The sequence below is a fragment of the Cyprinodon tularosa genome, unplaced genomic scaffold (genome assembly GCF_016077235.1).
Source record: "Cyprinodon tularosa strain WSP-4 unplaced genomic scaffold, ASM1607723v1 ctg999, whole genome shotgun sequence".
Lineage (NCBI taxonomy): Eukaryota > Metazoa > Chordata > Actinopteri > Cyprinodontiformes > Cyprinodontidae > Cyprinodon > Cyprinodon tularosa.
In genome coordinates this window covers 21724-40654 of record NW_024039783.1, presented here as the reverse complement: position 1 = coordinate 40654, position 18931 = coordinate 21724, and the positions used below count along the sequence as shown (strand labels likewise).

The 18931-nt window shown below is 40.5% G+C and overlaps 1 protein-coding gene across 4 annotated transcripts in view; it reads left to right on the top strand.

The window, feature by feature from the left end:
- Positions 1–11382, top strand: part of mfge8b (milk fat globule EGF and factor V/VIII domain containing b) — a 43904-nt gene extending 32522 nt beyond the window's left edge. For 2 of the 4 annotated variants that reach the window (XM_038276124.1, XM_038276122.1), the window contains 6 exons: positions 1754–1935; positions 2090–2245; positions 2676–2820; positions 4883–5067; positions 5146–5301; positions 9156–11382. In XM_038276124.1, coding sequence (XP_038132052.1) covers positions 1754–1935; positions 2090–2245; positions 2676–2820; positions 4883–5067; positions 5146–5301; positions 9156–9299 — 968 coding nt within the window. In that variant the 3' untranslated portion in view covers positions 9300–11382. Of the gene's footprint in view, positions 1–1753; positions 1936–2089; positions 2246–2675; positions 2821–4864; positions 5068–5145; positions 5302–9155 lie in introns of all 4 variants that reach the window. The other 2 variants (XM_038276123.1, XM_038276121.1) reach the window with 1 other exon arrangement.
- Positions 11383–18931: the final 7549 nt, after the last annotated feature.

The following is an 18931-nucleotide window of genomic DNA, read 5'->3' as shown; positions in this document are numbered from 1 at the left end:
TGTCTCCTTGAACCCCAGTCGGCCTCGGCAGATGGCCGCTCACACTGAGCCTGGTTCTGCTGGAGGTTTCTTCCTGTTAAAAGGGAGTTTTTCCTCTCCACTGTCGCTACAAGCATGCTTAGTTTGGGGGATTGTATTTGAGTCAATGAGTCAATGCAATCAACTGGTTTTCCTTAGATAGAAAACTTTGTATCAATTTGATCTGGTTGAACTGTAAAGTGCCTTGAGATGACATGTGTTGTGAATTTGGCGCTATATAAATAAACTGAATTGAATTGAATTGAATTGAACACTGCTCTTTGCACCGTTTGTTTTCAAATGGTTTGCTGCTGTCTGTTTGGACCTTTCTGAACATGTGCAGCAAATGGACTGATCCAATATGATGGACTCTTAATCTTATAATATTATCTGATGGCATTTTAGCCAAAGGATTTGTATCTAAAACATAATTAATGTGCACAAATAAGTGATAGTTGTATTAACTATACATGTAAACAGAGTTTTATGGGACCTCCAGGAACCTAATATTGCCTAATGGTAAACCCCCTGCTGCCTCCACATCAAAATGCTTCTGCTTGATAGCAGATATGCTTGAAAAGTGATCAATGATATAACAGAAGAGTTTTAAAAGAAAGAAGAGAAGTTAAAGAAGAAAAAAATTTCTTTAACAAGAAATTGAGATGCCGGGTTCTTCATTCAGCCAGCATTTTAATTTCAACTGGCAAGATTTAGTTTTGCCAATGTTCCAGCCTGTTCTGGTCACAAAGGATAAAGGTTGAATAAATAAGGATTTACCAAACCACTTGAAGCCTGCAAAAAGCTGCAAGGATTTTTTCCATACAGGTTTAAAAACAAATTGGATACAGTAGAAGATAGAACATTAAGAGGAAGGACTGTGAACTGTGATGGGAATGAAGAAGTGTTTAAAACAACCCCTCTAACCCAGATACAGTAGCTTTGCTGGTGTCAGACAGCCTGAGTGAATACTTTTATAAGTAATTGAAATCGAGCACAAATATTTGGAAGGGATTGAATAGGAAATTGATTGAAAGCTGCAGCTGGAAGGAGTTTGTGCGTTCCATTAAAATCAGCATTTTTTGCTAGTTTTTGTTGTGAGCTGCATCTTAGCCTGTAGGTCCAAAAATTATACAAAAAATTGCTCTTAAACGATTGTTGAAGAGCCGAGTCTATTGTCGATAGATTTATTGCTCAACCTTAATATGTATGTATATGTATACATATGTGTATGCATGCATGTATGCATGTTCATATGTATCTGTAAAAATATAGAGGAAAGAAAAATGGAATTTAGATCAAGATGACCCTTATTAGATTCTATTGTGTTAAATTATACGTTATATTTCCCCTACGTTATATTTTTTTTACTTTTCCAATGAAGCACAGATGGTGCTTTTCAGAGCAAATATCACCTTATCCATTGTCTTTGTCAGAACCTCATACTGCAGCACAGGAGGGCAAACTGCAGAGCTTCTGGATGATCAATACGCCCAATAAAAACTGCGTGCTTTGATTGAGCGATCAATAGCTGATTTAAGTTCTCTGATTGAGGGCTGAGTCTCCTTATTTTAGGGTCAATTAAAAGACAAAAGAAAAAGAATAACTTTTGTTCTCCGTGAATGTTTTTTTGTTTGTTTTCAGATGCATAACTTTTTCTTTTTGTTGTTTGGAGAAATTTGACTGTATCACTGTTGGAAGCAGCAGGCTGAGCATTCAAACCATCTCTCTTCTGCAGGCTGCATTTCTCTCCTGGGAATGGAGGGAGGGGGCATCGCAGAGTCCCAGATCAGAGCCTCGTCGGTGCGCTACACCGTGCTGGGCCTCCAGCGCTGGGGCCCGGAGCTGGCCCGTCTCCACAATAAGGGACTGGTCAACGCATGGAGTTCAGCTGCTCATGACAAGAACCCATGGATAGAGGTCATTACTGCGATTGGTTTCAGTTTAACACGAGGCGGTGGGATGGATAGCGTCGATTAGTGGTCTTTTAGTTCGGTTTAGACTTCATCTTAGTTTCTGCTTCTCTTTTATCCTTCTAAACTCTCATGATCAAACTGACTTGGTTCATCCCCAGATCAACGTGAAGAGAAAGATGCGCTTCACAGGCATCGTGACGCAGGGCGCCAGTCGCATCGGCACAGCGGAATTCATCAAGGCCTTCAAAGTGGCGTCCAGCGTGGATGGAAAGACGTACACCATGTACAGGACTGAAGGGCAGAGCAGGGACCAGGTAAGGACATGGGTGGGGTTCTGAGCTAGCGTCTTTACTAATGGTTTAAATAATAGGATCAGATCAGTCCTCTGAGCCGTAAAACAGCTGACTTTGTAGAATTCATTAAATGATGTGTCCTGGAATGGAGAGCGTTCAAAAAACAGGGGAAAACTGTTGGTTTTGAATATTTTTCCAAGTTAAATATCTTCTAAATGTGGCATGCATTCGTTAACATATCTACACTGAAGTTTCCACCATGGTGATGGCAGTATCATGCTTCCATGTTTTCCTCAGCAGGACCAGGGAGCAGAGGTTTCTTTTAATTCAATTAGAAATCTATTGCTAAACATGAAAGTCAAAGTTTATGCTTTTGTAATGAAAACTGTTGAAATGTTTCATCTTCACTGCTGATCCACTGACAGGATCCTCCACATTCCTTTTCTCGTAGCTCTTTGTGGGGAACGTGGACAATGACGGCACTAAGACCAACCTGTTTGACCCTCCAATCATTGCGCAGTACATCCGCATCATTCCTGTTTTGTGTCGCAGGGCCTGCACCCTGCGCATGGAGCTGGTGGGCTGTGAACTCGAGGGTAAACGCAGACACAACTGAATTTAGCAAATTAGCTGTTGGTTGCTCTCAGACATGTTTTAGATTTCCTACTAACTTTGTTGGTCCAGTCCAAGACTCTTTCATCCAAACCAATTTACTCTATATCCATCCATCCTAATCCCACCATTCATACTCTAACCCCTAATGCTATGTTCACACCAAACGCGCAATGAGCAGCAGAAGCAGCTAGTTTACATGCAAAGTGTACGGTTGAGCAGCAGGAGTAGCAGATATGTGGGGGTCTGACAGAGAGATAATCTTTGAAGGCAGGATGGTAATCTGGATGAACTGACTGCACAGACCATGTTTTCAGGAGGACTTTCTCAAAAAAATTTATTAACTTCACTTTTTACCCACTGATCACAGCAAATATAGCAAAGCTGCTCTCTGCAATTGAACACAGGAGCAGCAGAAGCATCAGACGCATCTGAACACACTTTACTGGACACCTGACCTTAATGTGGACAAACACCAGAAATGAAGCAGCAGAAGCTTTTTTGTTGCTGAAATCGCCTGCGGGGTAAACGTAGCATAAAGGCCAATTAACCTGACAGTCATCCTTTAGTCTGAGGGAGGAAGATGGATTCTCCTTCGTCCTACAGGCATCAACAGTGAAAAAGCCTGATATGTTCCTGTCTATTGCTGTTCTGTCAAGCCTTTGGTTTGCCTTATTGTTCCTCATGTGCCACCGTACTTCCTTTGAACTCGCTGGCTTTGCTCTGTTTGATGTCTTTCATTAAAAGTCGTCTTGTCACATCAGGGTCTCGTCTCCCGTCTTACATTTCTTTAGCATAAACATGGATTATTTCCCAGTTGTTGCTTTTTGTGTTTCAGTTTAAATCTCATTGTTTCAAACACAAAAAATAAGGAGAGCTATTTTAAATATTATTTTTTATTTGAAGACCAAAGGAACAAGTAACCAACAGCTTCCTCAAACTGTAGTGGTGTGAAAGAAAGTACTCCCTCAAGAAGTTACTCAGTTAAAGAAAAGCTACTCAAAACAAAGTACCTAAGTAATGTACTGCATTTCCAGCATGAACCAGCACTGCAGTTTGTTCTGTTAAAAGAAAGATGTGTTGAGAAAGGTTGATGAGATGAAAGATGAATAAATTTCACACTGTGTAGTTTAAAAAAAAAAAGCTTTTTTATTGTTTGCTCCAGCAGTCTACCTCAGCAGTGAGATACTTCAAGCACTTAGCCACTAGAATCTAACCATTCCAGGAACTCAAAAATCTGATTCTAGTCTTTTCAGCGAAGGCATCTCGACCAATAACTACAATCCTGAACCTCAAAGCCAATCAGTGAGACATTTTCTTACTGTCAGAAGGTGAATAGGTGATTTTAATTTAGGCAAACAAGCAAAATAATTTATTTTACTGATTAGGATCAGAGCTGAACCCAGTCGACCCCAGGAAGGCTGCAGTTACAGCAAAGATGCTCTGTTGTTGGTGTCGCTAGCTTAATGTGGCCAAGACAGTTTAAAAGGGCTTCAGATTAATTTGTCTAAATTTAATTTGTCTTTGTATGTTTTCTAACCGGGTAAAGCTGATGGCATTGAGGATTTCTAGAGCAGTTACAGTTTGCTGGATCTTTGACTCAAAGAATGCCCCATCATATAATAGGAGGATCCTTTAACCGCTGATTCAATCAGAACCAGGGTTAGAGTTTTCTCTTCTCTCTGATATTACATATCTAACCACTAGATGGCAGCAGAGCTAAAGTCTGAGTCTAAAGCTCTTATTTTGGAACCTGTTTGAGTTTGTAGAATCTGAAAGGTTGACCTCTGTCACTGCGTGACGTTTCCTTTGCTCCGAAGCCTAGAAATAAATATTTTCAATGTTACGTCTTCAGCGCTCTGATTGTTGCTCCTCCAGTCCTGCTGTATGTCCTGCTGGTCACCAAAACATCTGATGTCTGCTGCTTCACATCAGCGGTTGGCCTGAGCTGCTTCTTCTCCATCCTCTGTCACGCTCCTCCCTCGTTTCCTCTGCTCCTTTTTCCTCTTCCTGCTCTCACCTCCGCAGTGTATTCAAACACTTCAGGTTGTTCGGAGCCCATGGGCATGAAGTCCCGACTGCTGTCGGACCGGCAGATCACAGCTTCCAGCACTTTCCGCACCTGGGGCCTGGAGGCGTTCAAGTGGCTGCCGCACTACGCCCGATTGGACAAGCAGGGCAAGACCAACGCCTGGAGTCCCGCCACCAACAGCCGCTCTCAATGGCTGCAGGTAGGAGAGAGCGCACTGGAGCAGCGTCTGCTTTTTAAACATGCCCTGCTGTGTATTGTAAAGTTGTGGTGTTTTTAGGTGGACCTGTTGTCACCCAAGAAGATAACGGGGATCATCACTCAGGGGGCCAAAGACTTTGGCTCTGTCCAGTTTGTTTCGTCTTTTAAAGTAGCCTACAGCAACGACGGGAGGTCCTGGACTATCCTGAAGGATGGAACCACAGGCAAAGACAAGGTTGGTCCAAGAATACAGACCAAACCCACAAATAACAGGGATTCATTAAAGAGGGGGTAAAGATTTGAAAAAAAAAATAAATAGATTAGCTAAATAAACTAATGAAACCTCGAAGGGAATATTACCTGCTGGTTTCTAAGCAACGTCAGTTTGTTTTTATAGTACAATTCAGGACAATTCAAAGTGCTTTAGATGAATAGAACAATAGAATGGGCATACACTGTACATTTTTTTGCCCTTTCCGGGTCGATTTTCCAGTCATGGGATAATTTTTTCAATTGGGGCATGTTTCAGCCTCATGGTGCATCCTGCATTGTGTTGCAGGGGGTAACGACCACCTCCTGATAAGGAATTGTAAGGTGGGGAGAAAATAAAACGTATTTGAAATTCAGTCGGCCCTCCTGAGGTGGTGGTGGACAAATCCTGCTGTTGAAGTAGAGTGACGAGCCGATTTACCAGAAACTTGATTACTGCACATGTTCAAACAGTGGAGTTCTTCTTCTTCCAGATAGATGAGTCTGACCAGCTTCATCTCTCAGCACTAATTCCGACAGGTGGTTTTTAAAAGTGTAGTGTGAGCAGGTAGATCGCATCAGAGCGTCTGGTTGCACAGTGTGAGAACAAACATGGTGAGCTGTGAAGCTTTAAACCCTGCAGTTTGGTCGTACAGTGTGAGCTGTAGCTGCATGCAGCGATTGAAAATATCACAGTGCAGGGGTTGACGTTAAGGATTTTTACCACTTGCCCAGAAACAATTTTTACTTGCCCAGTATAATGTTTGATAAATATAGTTCCTAATATACATTTTTGTATATATATCAATGAAACATGCTTGTTGTTTAAATTTTTTTTTAAATTCAGTATTTTTTAAGTTTACAAGTTCCTGGTGTGTACAGGTAAAAGCCAGTAGATTAAAATATTTTGAAAAACTTGATTTATTTCAGTAATTGCATTCAAAAGGTGTAACTTGTACATTGTATTTATTTATTGCACACAGACTGATGCATATAAATGTTTATTTCATTTAATTTTGATGATTTGAAGTAGCAACAAATGAAAATCCAAAATTCCGTGTGTCACAAAATTAGAGGCTTATACAAAACAGGGATTTATTAGAAATGTTGGCCAACTGAAAAGTATGAAAATGAAAAATATGAGCATGTACAATACTCAATACTTGGTTGGAGCTCCTTTTGCCTCAGTTACTGCATTAATGCGGCGTGGCATGGAGTCGATGAGTTTCTGACACTGCTCAGGTGTTATGAGAGCCCAGGTTGCTCTGATAGTGGCCTTCAACTCTTCTGTGTTTTTGGGTCTGGCATTCTGCATCTTCCTTTTCACAATACCCCACAGATTTTCTATGGGGCTAAGGTCAGGGGAGTTGGCTGGCCAATTTAGAACAGAAATACCATGGTCCGTAAACCAGGCACAGGTAGATTTTGCGCTGTGTGCAGGCGCCAAGTCCTGTTGGAACCTGAAATCTCCATCTCCATAGAGCAGGTCAGCAGCAGGAAGCATGAAGTGCTCTAAAACTTGCTGGTAGACGGCTGCGTTGACCCTGGATCTCAGGAAACAGAGTGGACCGACACCAGCAGATGACATGGCACCCCAATCACTGATGGTGGCAACTTTACACTAGACTTCAGGCAGCGTGGATCCTGTGCCTCTCCTGTCTTCCTCCAGACTCTGGGACCTCGATTTCCAAAGGAAATGCAAAATTTGCTTTCGTCAGAAAACATGACTTTGGACCACTCAGCAGCAGTCCAGCTCTTTTTTTCCTTAGCCCAGGTGAGACGCTTTTCGCGCTGTTTCTTGGTCAACATTGGCTTGACACGAGGTATGCGGCAGTTGAAACCCATGTCTTTCAAGCGTCTCTTGGTGGTGGATCTTGAAGCGCTGACTCCAGCAGCTGTCCACTTCTTGTGAATCTCCCCCACATTTTTAAATGGTTTTTTTCCCCGCAATCTTGACTAGGGCGCGGTGATCCCTATCACTTGTACACTTTTTCTGACCACAGTTTTTCCTTCCCTTTGCCTCTCTATTAATGTGTTTGGACACAGAGCTCTGAGAACAGCCAGCCTCTTCAGCAATAACCTTTTGTGTCTTTCCCTCCTTGTGCAATGTGTCGATGGACGCCTTTTGGACAGCTGTCAAATCTGAAGTCTTCCCCATGTTTGTGTCGGCTTCAGAACTGGACTGAGAGACCATTTAAAGCCCTTTGCAGGTGTTTTGAGTTAATCAGCTGATTAGTTTGTGGCACCAGGTGTCTTCAAAATGTAATCCTTACACAATATTCTAATTTTGTGACACACGGAATTTCGGATTTTCATTTGTTGCCACTTCAAACCATCAAAATTAAATGAAATAAACATTTGAATGCATCAGTCTGTGTGCAATGAAAACATATAATGTACAAGTTACACCTTTTGAATGCAATTACTGAAATAAATCAAGTTTTTCAAAATATTCTAATTTACTGGCTTTTACCTGTATATGCATGCGTCAGATAATGAACTCAAGCCTACATTACCGTGTTAATATGCTTTTCAAGCCTTCCTGCACATTCTTTTCAAACTAAACTTTGCTTTAAACTGTTGTGTGTTTGGAAAAATCTAAATTGTAATGTTAAAAATCTCAAAAGACAGAAGTCAATGTCACAAATGAATCACTTTTATTTTAGAGTCACGGTATGTTTATACAAGATAATACAATTAATATAATGTGACTTTTCTAGAGAATCATTATACATAGTTATTTTATACAGGGTTTTCATAACATAACAGGTAACCAATTTAACATGTTTAGCTCTATAACATTTAAATGCACCTCTCCAATGTCTAAGAGAAAAAAAATTTAAAGAACATTTTTTATTGTATGACCTGCATCACTGTACAGAAGACTGCCATATGATGAAATATTTACACTGTGCGCATGGCATACAATTATGCCAATTCTCCTAATCCCTGACCGATAATTTTTAATCTAGGGTTATCTGGGTGGTGGGTGAAGGGTTGAGGGTAAAATAGGTGGTGGGTGTGTTTCTGTACTTACATTTTTTTTTGCCTTGTGGTTGTTTTTTAGCCTGCTAAGTCAAAAATCACGCCATCTGGTGGAAAATCACGCAGCTTTTTCAAATCACGCGACAATGTGTACAAAACAATAAAAATGGCGCCTGCAACGCTTCTGCGTCATTTTCATCGAATGTCGGTGATTTTAAAGTAATTTTGAGTGATAAATAAATTTTTTTTTTGCCTTCATTGCATTTGCCCGCCGGGCAAATGCAATGAAATTTGTACTCTCCCAACAATAAAAACTACTTGCCCCGGGAGATCGGGCGATGGTTAACGTCGAGCCCTGCAGTGTACGCCCGGCTTGAGACCCGACAGGTCATCTCTATGTCACGTATTTGTTCTGTCCAGCCACTGAACCAGGTCATCTAATCTGCTACAGATTGGACTCATCTGCTAAAACACTAGCATCTATAAGTGCAGATGGAGAGCTCCACAGGGTAATAGCTAAGGTTGTGGAATACAAATTATGTTGATGTTTTTAGTTTGATGTATTTTGCCTTCGCCTTAATTTCCAGATTATGAACTTTACTGCGGTCGCATTTAACAGCAGGGAGTTTCATCAGAGCCCTTCATCAGTGAATCATATTCAGCTGCAGATTTTTAATGAATCAGGATAAATTTAATTGTTAATTAAAAGATGACCAATAAAGCAGAGTTTTTCGGTAGGAGTCACGGGTTAAGCTTTGGGTCCCAATCAATTCATAAAACTGCTTCAGCTTTGCCTGTAGGCCTGTTGTGGTTTGAGCCTTTGGTTTATTTCTTTTTCTGTGTTCTGCTCCTCAGCTATTTCCTGGTAACAGTGACAACAACGTTCACAAGAGGAACATGTTTGAGCCAGCCGTCTACAGCCGATATGTCCGCGTCCTGCCCTGGGAATGGCACCAGCGCATCACCCTGCGAATGGAGCTTCTGGGCTGTGATGAGTAGCACAGTACAGAGCCCGCCTCCCCCCCCCTCCTCTCATTTCTTTCCTCCTGAGCCGTTCCTGCACTGACTCGCTCTCAGCCCAAGAGGGCAGCAAACGATAGTGTAGCACACCACCAAAACCCTGGCTGGTCCGAGGTGGAAGTTGTTACCCCTAACCGCTGTGAGCAGGATCTCCATTCAGCTAAACTTTCCTTTTCTCTTTTCTTTTCCATCCAATCTGATGTCGTCCACAAGCAGAGCGGCTCCACTCTTCATCATTCCCTCCTTCCTGTGTCAGAAGTCAGGGGTAACAAAACTGCTGATGTATCCGACGGTGCTGCTAGAAATACCGTGAACCTCTGAGACCCACAGCTGGTGATGTAAATAACCCAGCATGAAGCAGCCTTTATGCCCAGACTCCAGTCCAGACAGCATGTGGCTCGTCTTTCTGGAGCCGTTTCGCTTTTTATTCTATTCTACCGAGCAAAGATAAAAGTCTTATCAAAATGTTTGCTGTAACTCTATTTAGAAAACAGATTGTATATGAAAAAAAGGTTTATATTGGGGGCAAAAATTGAGTAGCGACAATAAAAACCATATTTCGAGGTGTCTGGAGGTTTGCTTTAAGTATTCTTGACATTTCTCTGCTGTGATTGAGACGGTAACCAGGTCATTTTCCTTTGTTTTATGAGGATTAGCATCCAGACAGTAACTCAGCATGCAGTAACCACCCTCAGGGAGAGGAAAAATGAAAGGATATCAATATTGATTTCTGCTATTACCTTCTAGTCCCCCTACTTTAGTTTTATTGGTTCAGGAAATGAGTTAAAGCTGAAGTTTTGACACATTGTTTGTTTCTACATCATCAGTCCGGCAGTTTGGCTGCTTTCAAGAGACAAAACAGACTCTGGTCCAGAACCTGCAGCAGACAAAGAGGGAATACAGTAAACTAGCGATGCTCCTGTCCTATTCTCTCTGACCACCTTCTACACTGTTCCATAAAATAAAAAACTAGATTGGATTGTGTTGTGATCTCTAAATGAAGAGAATCTTCGCTGTTAGATTTGATGCAATTAATGCAGTTGAAGCATATTTAATTCTTTTTCTCCCTGGTTTCACAGAATCTTATCAGATCCGTTTTACTTCTTTAATTTCCTGCCAACAAACTGCTTTAAGGAGCCGCGTTAAAGCAGACGGTCAGTGTAGAGGAGAAAGGCTGGATGTTCTTTCAGGGCTAAGCTGCTTTGCCTCCTCACGTCCCCCTAAATATTACCTTTACTCACTCCTTGTTTTTGTGGTTGTGTTCGCTCGGTTTCACTTTTCATGGCACTTTTTTATGTTTTATATTTGTATTATTAAGAATGGAACAGAAAGGTGTGTACGGAGTGTCTAAATGTAGACGGTAAACTGGCCCTAGTTCAGAAAGACTGAGGGAAGGCTTTCCATTGGACGCTGATATTTGTTACATGCATTGATAATAATCCAGGACCTTTTGGTGTTTTGTTGTGCAGCAGTGGTGGTTGTTCATGTTTGCTTTATAATTCAGCTCCAGGATTATTCCAGAAGTTCAAAGCTGCATCCCTGCTGAGGCCACGTTAAAATAAACCAAATTAGAGCAGATTTTTCCGCCTTCGCTGTTCCTGACGGGACCTCAGTCATCACCATCCGCAGCCCCCCACCCCCCCACTGCATTCAATCCCTTTTCATCCCATGAATTATGAATTTTGGGCTCGTGCAATATTATACAGTGTTGATTTTCATAGCAATGAATATAAATTGAAGGTGTTTAAAAATGCATGAGGGGGCGGCGAGCCGCCGGGATGCTGATGTCAGACACTGTATAATATTTATTACAGTCACCTGGTTCATGTCTGCATGTGTTTTTATTGATGAGGTGATTTCATTTAATCTGCGTTGAGCTCACTGATCCCTTTAGAGTTTAATCCCTGTTAGTTTTCTATGAAGGATCTTTGTGAAATATTCTAACTGTATTTCTCCCTAATTAGAGTAGATTTGATGTTTTTTATTCTGTTGTTTACTAAATGACCTCCTGTTTGACCTTTGTATATCCAGATAAAGTTTAAATAAAGAATTTAAAAAGGGAGATTGTGGATGTTTCTTCTTTGCTGCTGTTAAATGTGTCCATGTCGAATGTTTGGATCATGTGACTCATAATGATGCTCGATTGGCGAGGGCTGCTTTCCATTTAAAAGGTGAAAGATTCAAAGACCTGCAGCACTGAGGACCGTTCCCCCTGCTTTGCATTTCATGGCCCCCCAGGGGCCTAATCCCTCTATCTTTTAAAGGCATCTCCATCCGTGCAGGGCTCCTGTCCTCTTCTCATTGCAGTGTGAGAAGGTCACCCTTTGGAAATGGAAAACCTCTGTAGGGTTTGAACCGTATGATCGATATGGAAATGGATTCAGATCGAGACGCTGAAGGTTAAATTCACTCTCTTAAAACAATATTTAATTTCGCTATTCTGAGGGAAATTGCTCTGCTTCCAGCAGCCGGTCCCGTTTTTTGTCTCAGAAAAGTAGATTTGTTTGAACTGTTGAAAAGAAGGCAACAGTTTCTCCTCTCTTGTCTTTCATTATATCGAGGACATGATGATGGCCTCCTTCTTTTCCTCAACTTTTAATCTGGATTTCCAATCCCTAATCTCCTCGAAATATAGCAGATTGATTCCGTTTTCTGTGCTTAAAGCTCAGTAATTAAAATTTCTTTTTTGACAACCTTTTTTTGGTCCAATTTTTTATTTTTCCCAAATATATTTTATTACATTTTAACATTTTTATAAACACACACTGAAGGATAGTACAGCACAGTATTTAAAATAAATCCAAACATACATCAAATAAAATTACAACAATATAACAGAACGAAACTATAAATAATTAAAATTAAAAATATAATGCTTCTCAGATGGTATCAGTATCGCTTAAACTTGACATCTCATTACCTCCACCCTCTTCCAGAAAGGATAAGATACCATATCTCTGCTAATTTGTTACATTTACCTTTCACTATACAAGGTATTTTTCCATGATCATGTCAGTTGCCATTTCTTACAGCCACTCATTTACATGTGGTACTTGGATTATTTTCCAAAACAAAGCTATAAAACGCATGTCAAGGAAATGTATTCCCTTCTTCTCAAAGGAATAAATGCAAAACAAATATTTTTGCTGATCAAGTTTTTATTTATTTTATTTTTTAGCATAATGAAATTAAATCAAGGGTAACAAAATTAAGCTAAACTTTAAAATGGTTCAAATTGACATCATCTGTTTAAAAAAAAAAAATCTGAAATTGCTTTGCAAAGGTTTGAACGCCTAAAGAAACGGAGTACATAAAAAAAAACAAAAAAGGAGGTTTGAAACAAACGTGATGCCGCCAGCCAATCAAAATCCTGCTGAGGGATCCAAAGATGGCGGCCAGCAAGTCCAGTAAGACAGTTGAGCTCCTTATTTACAGATATTAGCGTCGCAGATATAAAATGTAGCTTTTCTAAACCAATTTAAAAAAAAACAAGACTTTAAATATTTATTTTTAAGACCACACCAACCGAGACCTTGTATGTTCTTTATCTTGTCTCAGTTTTGTTTAATGTGGTTTTGACTACAACTCTATGAAATATTTATTAGGTTTAAGCTCAAGGAAGTGATTCTGACGCTCCAGAGGTGATTTTTCATTCTTCACTGATTGTTTTGCTTAATGAACCACAATTTCATCCACCTTTAGCATCATTAAAGGAGAATTCCGGTTTTTAACACTTTTAGCCCATTTTCTGTAGTGTCCAGGATGAAATCGAATGATCGACACCAAAATTTTGACAATTGCTCCTGTCTCTGCTTTTTGGCTCATGCAGAATCCCCCCCTGGCTGCTTCAGTATGGCTTCCATTGTGCATGTCCGATAATGTCCTTAAAACAACCTTAAACGTTCTTTTTTTAAAATATGCTACTCACCGTGTCGTCAGCGCTGTTCAATGACGTTCCAAAAAAAGTTTCGTAAAGAAAAAACGTTCCTGTAGTGTTTTATTTAGCATTTTGTAAATCCCATTGAGTTCTGTTGGAATAGTCAATATTCCCCTGCCACCGGAAACGGAAATGGGGCCTGTTTACACAGTTGTAGTCTTTTCGCTTCACTCTGTGTACGCCGACGTCGAGGTGCTAACGTCTCTGTTAAACACTTTAAAAAACTCTGAAAATGGAATACGAAAGGTGGATTCTTGACTCTCGACGTCGGAGTACACAGTGTGAAGCAAAAAGACTACAACTGTGTAAACAGGCCCCATTTCCGTTTCCGGTGGCAGGGGAATATTGACTATTCCAACAGAACTCAATGGGATTTACAAAATGCTAAATAAAACACTACAGGAAAGTTTTTTCTTTACGAAACCTTTTTTGGAACGTCATTGAACAGCGCTGACGACCCGGTGAGTAGCATATTTAAAAAAAAGAACGTTTAAGGTTGTTTTAAGGACATTATCGGACATGCACTATGAAAGCCATTCTGAAGCAGCCAGGGGGGGATTCTGCATGAGCCAAATAGCCGAGACAGGACCAATTGTCAAAATTTTGGTGTCGATCATTCGATTTCATCCTGGACACTACAGAAAATGGGCTAAAAGTGTTAAAAACCGGAATTCTCCTTTAAGCCACAGTTTCCTGCTATTATATCACTCTTCATGGGGACTAGATACCCCATGTATGATGCTCTCACCACCGTGCTTCATTGGGACGATTTTAACTAGATGCCCGTTTCATCTGACCAAATCATTTAGTTTTTCTAAGGCCCCGTCCACACGAAGTCAAACCCTGGCCTAAACGCACAAATTTTTCACCAAACCAGCCTCTCATCCACACGAAGCCGGCGTTTCGGGGGTCTGTAAACGATCTTTTTTTTATTAAGCCTTCAGAGTGGGAAGATTTTGAAATGCCGTTTTCGCATTTCCATCTTTAAGCTCTAACCGCATTTTTTTTTTCTTACACGCATGCGTCATAGCGTTGCCTCTAAACACGCATGCGCGACACAGTATCACAACAACAATGGCGCCGTACTGTGTTGAATGGTTGCTGCTCATGCTACTCACCCTGCTGTCGGGCTTACAACAGAATCTTCTTCTTCTGGAATAACTCCAGGAAGAACAGAGCAATATAGACGACATAGTTCAGCACCTGAATTTGACTGAACCACGAAAATGGACCCGCAGGGCAACCATGTATAAATATTAGTGCGCATGCCCAACATTTCGTCGCCTATTTTTGCTTTGGCACCACAGCGCCACTTACAGGCCTGGCATACACTTTGCAGCGTTTTCATGCATTCGTGTGGACGATCACATTTATTTTACGTCTCCGTCTTTAAGACAAACGTTCTGGAAAATATTAGCGTTTCGTGTTCGTTTTGACTTCGTGTGGACGGGGCCATCATCTTTGAAGCTCAATTTCTGTCCCCAACCATTAAGGCCTTAGTGGTGGATGACCTGCTGAACGCTTCTTGGAAACCAAAGGAATAAACGGAAATCTACAGTATTCCAGCAAAATCGCCTCCATTTTCCAGCCACTGGGGTGACCCCCTCTTGGATATTTATTTTACTCTGACTCCACCCTTTCACTGAATTACAGGATCTGACCAGGAGATGAAGCTTCTCTTTAGATCTTAAAGTTCACAAAACATGACAGAACATGTTAGAACACATATTGATGTTTAAAAAGGAACTGAAGAGGGACCAGCCAAGGACCCATCAAGAAAAATTGGGAAATTTTGAACGGGTACTCCTGTACCTCATTGGTTGCCTGCAAATCCTTCCATTTTTTTATGTTTGCACAAAATTAAAACTCCCACTTTGTCCAAACGCTGTCCTGTTTGACCAGGACAGGGGGGAGGGGGGTTCATCCATTTGCATCAGCCGTGTTTTAAAAGGGACTAATCCAGTGCATGCAGGACCCTGGAACTCTTAGAAATGAGGCTGAGACATAAAAAAAAACACTTTCCAGATGAGAAAGCAGGTTTTAGGAAGTGGGGACAGCGGATGCCTGCGTCTGCATCAGCTGTGCTTCCTGTCAAAGCCGTCAGGAAACAGTCTGCACCACATCTGGATGGAACAGGATGGATCCAGTCCTGGATAATGGTTGCTATTTTAGTATCGATCTAAACATCTCCTGGAGGGACGTCACCTGAACCCTGTGCTATTTCTGCTCACATAAATGTTTGAAGGCTGGTTTCCTTGGCAGGTGATGAGAGACTCTAACAGGGATGATCAAAACCAGTTTGTCTTTCTAGTTGGTTCCAAAGGAACATTTGAGAGTTGGAGAAAGGGAGAAATTGCAGTGCTTTCTTGCTATTACAGTTCATTACACCTTCTATCTTTTAATCAGGCTGGAAACTGTCTCTCCTGGCTCTGCACTTCAGGCTCCTGATGACCTTTGATTCAAACCTTGCTCTCTAATCACTACAGTGACTCTGAAACGGCACCGTCTTTCTCCCTCACACACACACTCACTCTCTTTTTATGACTAAAAGCCCTTTTCTGTGAGAAGTCTGTGCTAATGACAGCGTGCCATTGCTCAGCCACACAATCAGCTCCTTGTCTCCCCGATCAAACACACATGCAGACTCATTCTCCTTGGTGTTGTCTCTCAGGGATCCAGGTCGCAGCTTGTCTAACCTCTCAGGGCGCTGAATGCGGCTGACTGTCGCTGAAATTACACCCCTCTGCAGCCCCAGTCAGCCAGCAGTTCACATGGGCTGCTGGTATTTAGGGCCCCAGGCTACAGTCTTTTATCTGGGGGTTTTGAGAAGAGGGTTGGTCTGGTCTCTTCAAACACAGAGAGATAATGGCTTTAGGGACACACTGGGAGGGGAAGGGGCTGTCAGTGGCTGAGAGAGATGTGGGGGGGGTGGGGGGTGGTGGGGCTTGAATAGAAGGAGCTTTCTGTTGGCTATTGACTACACCTTCTTCAATGTTGTGAGATTGGATTTGGAAATAAAATAATTATGCTAATAAGATGCTCAATGTGAAGCTATATTCAGAAGCATTTTGTTCACACACTGCCAGAGACGTCACTTTAAATACATTAAAAGAAAATCGTTGTTTTAGCAACATTTATGAGTGTTTGAACATGAGGCCAGAAGTTTAACGGTTTGTTGTCTGCAGAGAGCCGTGAACCAAACATATATGCAAAACGACACAGAGCGTGGAGCGCATCAACTGTACGGTAAACCACGGTGGTGGTAGTATCATGGTGGGGATATGAATCGTTTAAGACTGGAACTAAATACTGGAAGAAATCGTGCAAAAGAATGCAACCGTAAGCATGCAGCCGGAGCTATGCTGCGTTTGGCTTTTTGGGTGGCCTAGTTAAAGTCCAGAACCAAGTCCAATGTATGATTTTTCTTTTCTTTAGTGATGGTTTACATATAAAACACATTAAGACAGATAGTTTGTATTTGAAAGGTGAAACATTTTGGGTTAATGATGGATAATAACTTTTTTAAGCCTTGTCTAACAGGACGAAAACATGTCTGCATTTTGAACAGAGGTGGAAAGAGTACAAAAAAATTGTAATTGAGTAAAAGTATCTTTACTTTGCCTAAATTCTTCTTAGAGTAAAAGTAAAATTACCCATCTCAAACTTTACTCAAGTAAAAGTACAAAATTACTTCATTTAAAATGTAATTTGAGTAAACATTACTTAGTTACTTTGAGTTATTTAATGCAAAAAAAGGAAACGAATTGAGCACAAGGTGTTTTAATCAATTTCAAGGCGTATTTCAGTGGACATCCACACTTGCAAAAGATCAGCTGGGCTAAGGAACATACTTCCTCACAGCACAAGGACAGTCACAACCTGAACCATAAAGTGCAAACAATTTTCAATCCTACTGTCCAACAGACAGGCAGGGCCACATTTAATTTTTTTTACCATCAGTATTTTTTTTTTAAATGTAGCAAAGTAAAACTACTTAGGTTAAAATTTACTCGAGTAAATGTAAAAATTACATATTTCAAAAACTACTCAGAAAATTACAAATTACTCATAAAACGTACTCAATTACAGTAATTTGAGTAAATGTAATTCATTACTTTCCACCCCTGATTTTGAAAGTAGCAAAGATTTGAGATATAAGTAAAACTTTCTTAAATTAAGTGTATTTACCCTTAAAGGTAAATGATGGAATTAGTATTTTTACTCTTACATTAAAATAATGGGGATTATATGCACTTGAAATAAGACAATGCAATTATTTTTCCTATTTTAAACGTAAATTCTCCTGTTCCATTGGCAAACTGTCTCATTTTCTCAATGAAACAAAAAATGCACTTATTTTAAGAAATAAATACTTAATTAGATTTTAGTTTGATCATGTGTCAAACCCGAGGCCCAATATGGCCTACCACGGTAATTTATTCGGCCCTGATGAGACTAAACAGCTCAACATGTCACAAAGTAAAGACTTAGATTAGGCCTAGGTGATTAGATTAGCTTTAGGTTATATCTGTCAGACTGAACTGTCTTTCATCTGTAAACTTAGCTGATTTTCAATCCTCATCAAATCCTTTTCGATCATGCCCCTTTTATTGTGCATTAAAACATTAAAGCATGAGTGGATTTAAACTATTTTACTCTAAACAAATAGGAAACGGAGGCCCCGATGCTGTTATATAACTAAAATCATGAAATTAGATGTTCTATTGAAAGAGCTGCAGATTTTTCCAATACAGAGACCAGTTTGATGCGCCTGAATTGTCTTCTTCCAATCGTAAAAAGTCTCTTTTATCTCCTCAATTGCGAACAAATGAGCTCATTTTAAGAAAAAAATGGCATATCTAGATTTAGATTTTTTCCAGTGTGAGACACAGATGACTGGAGAAACTCAGGGATCCTAAAACTGAAGTCTGCTGCCTTTGAGATCTGGAGAATGTCAAGAATGTTTGTGGGAGGAGGAGGGTTTCTTTGTTCTGAAGGCATCTTCAGACAATTCACAGCGTATGTGAACATCTAAGTCTCAGGAGCTCCTCTTTTGAGGATTTAGATAAAAATGATTTAGAAAAAAAGATTTTTATAAAAAGTCTTCCAGAATGGAAAGTTTTGATTATCCATAACCGTGGAGACGAGATGTGTGTGGTTTCTGACCAGATGAGTGTGACCTGTGGATGCTTATTTCACCTCACAGCTTGGCGTGCTGTTGTGCGTGGATGAAACTGTCGCCTTAAATGGTTCTGAAAAACCGCAGGATGAAGCTTGTAACCCGTCAAAATAATTCTTATAGTTTAATGCTAAAAATCTCTGGTTTGATGCCTGAAAGAAAAACAGATTCTCTTAAAAGTTGTAGACTATTCTGATGAGAAAAAAAAAAATAAGCAGGAGGAAACATTAATCAACTGTTCCCACCTTTTAAAGTAACTTCTGTCATTTTATAAGGTACCTGGAAAACAGGTGCGATGGCTGCACAGGTTAGCTAATCTATAAGCAGAATGTCCAAGAAAGTTTCCCTGGATTGTTGGAGCATTAGTGGAGCATTAACGGCAGCCTATGGAAGCAAAGAGGCTCAGGATGGCGGAGGTTTTTCTTCTTCTCTTTGAAGCTTCTGTAGCTTTTAGGTTTTTTATTATCTTGTCGTTTTTGCAAAAAAACTCAGTTT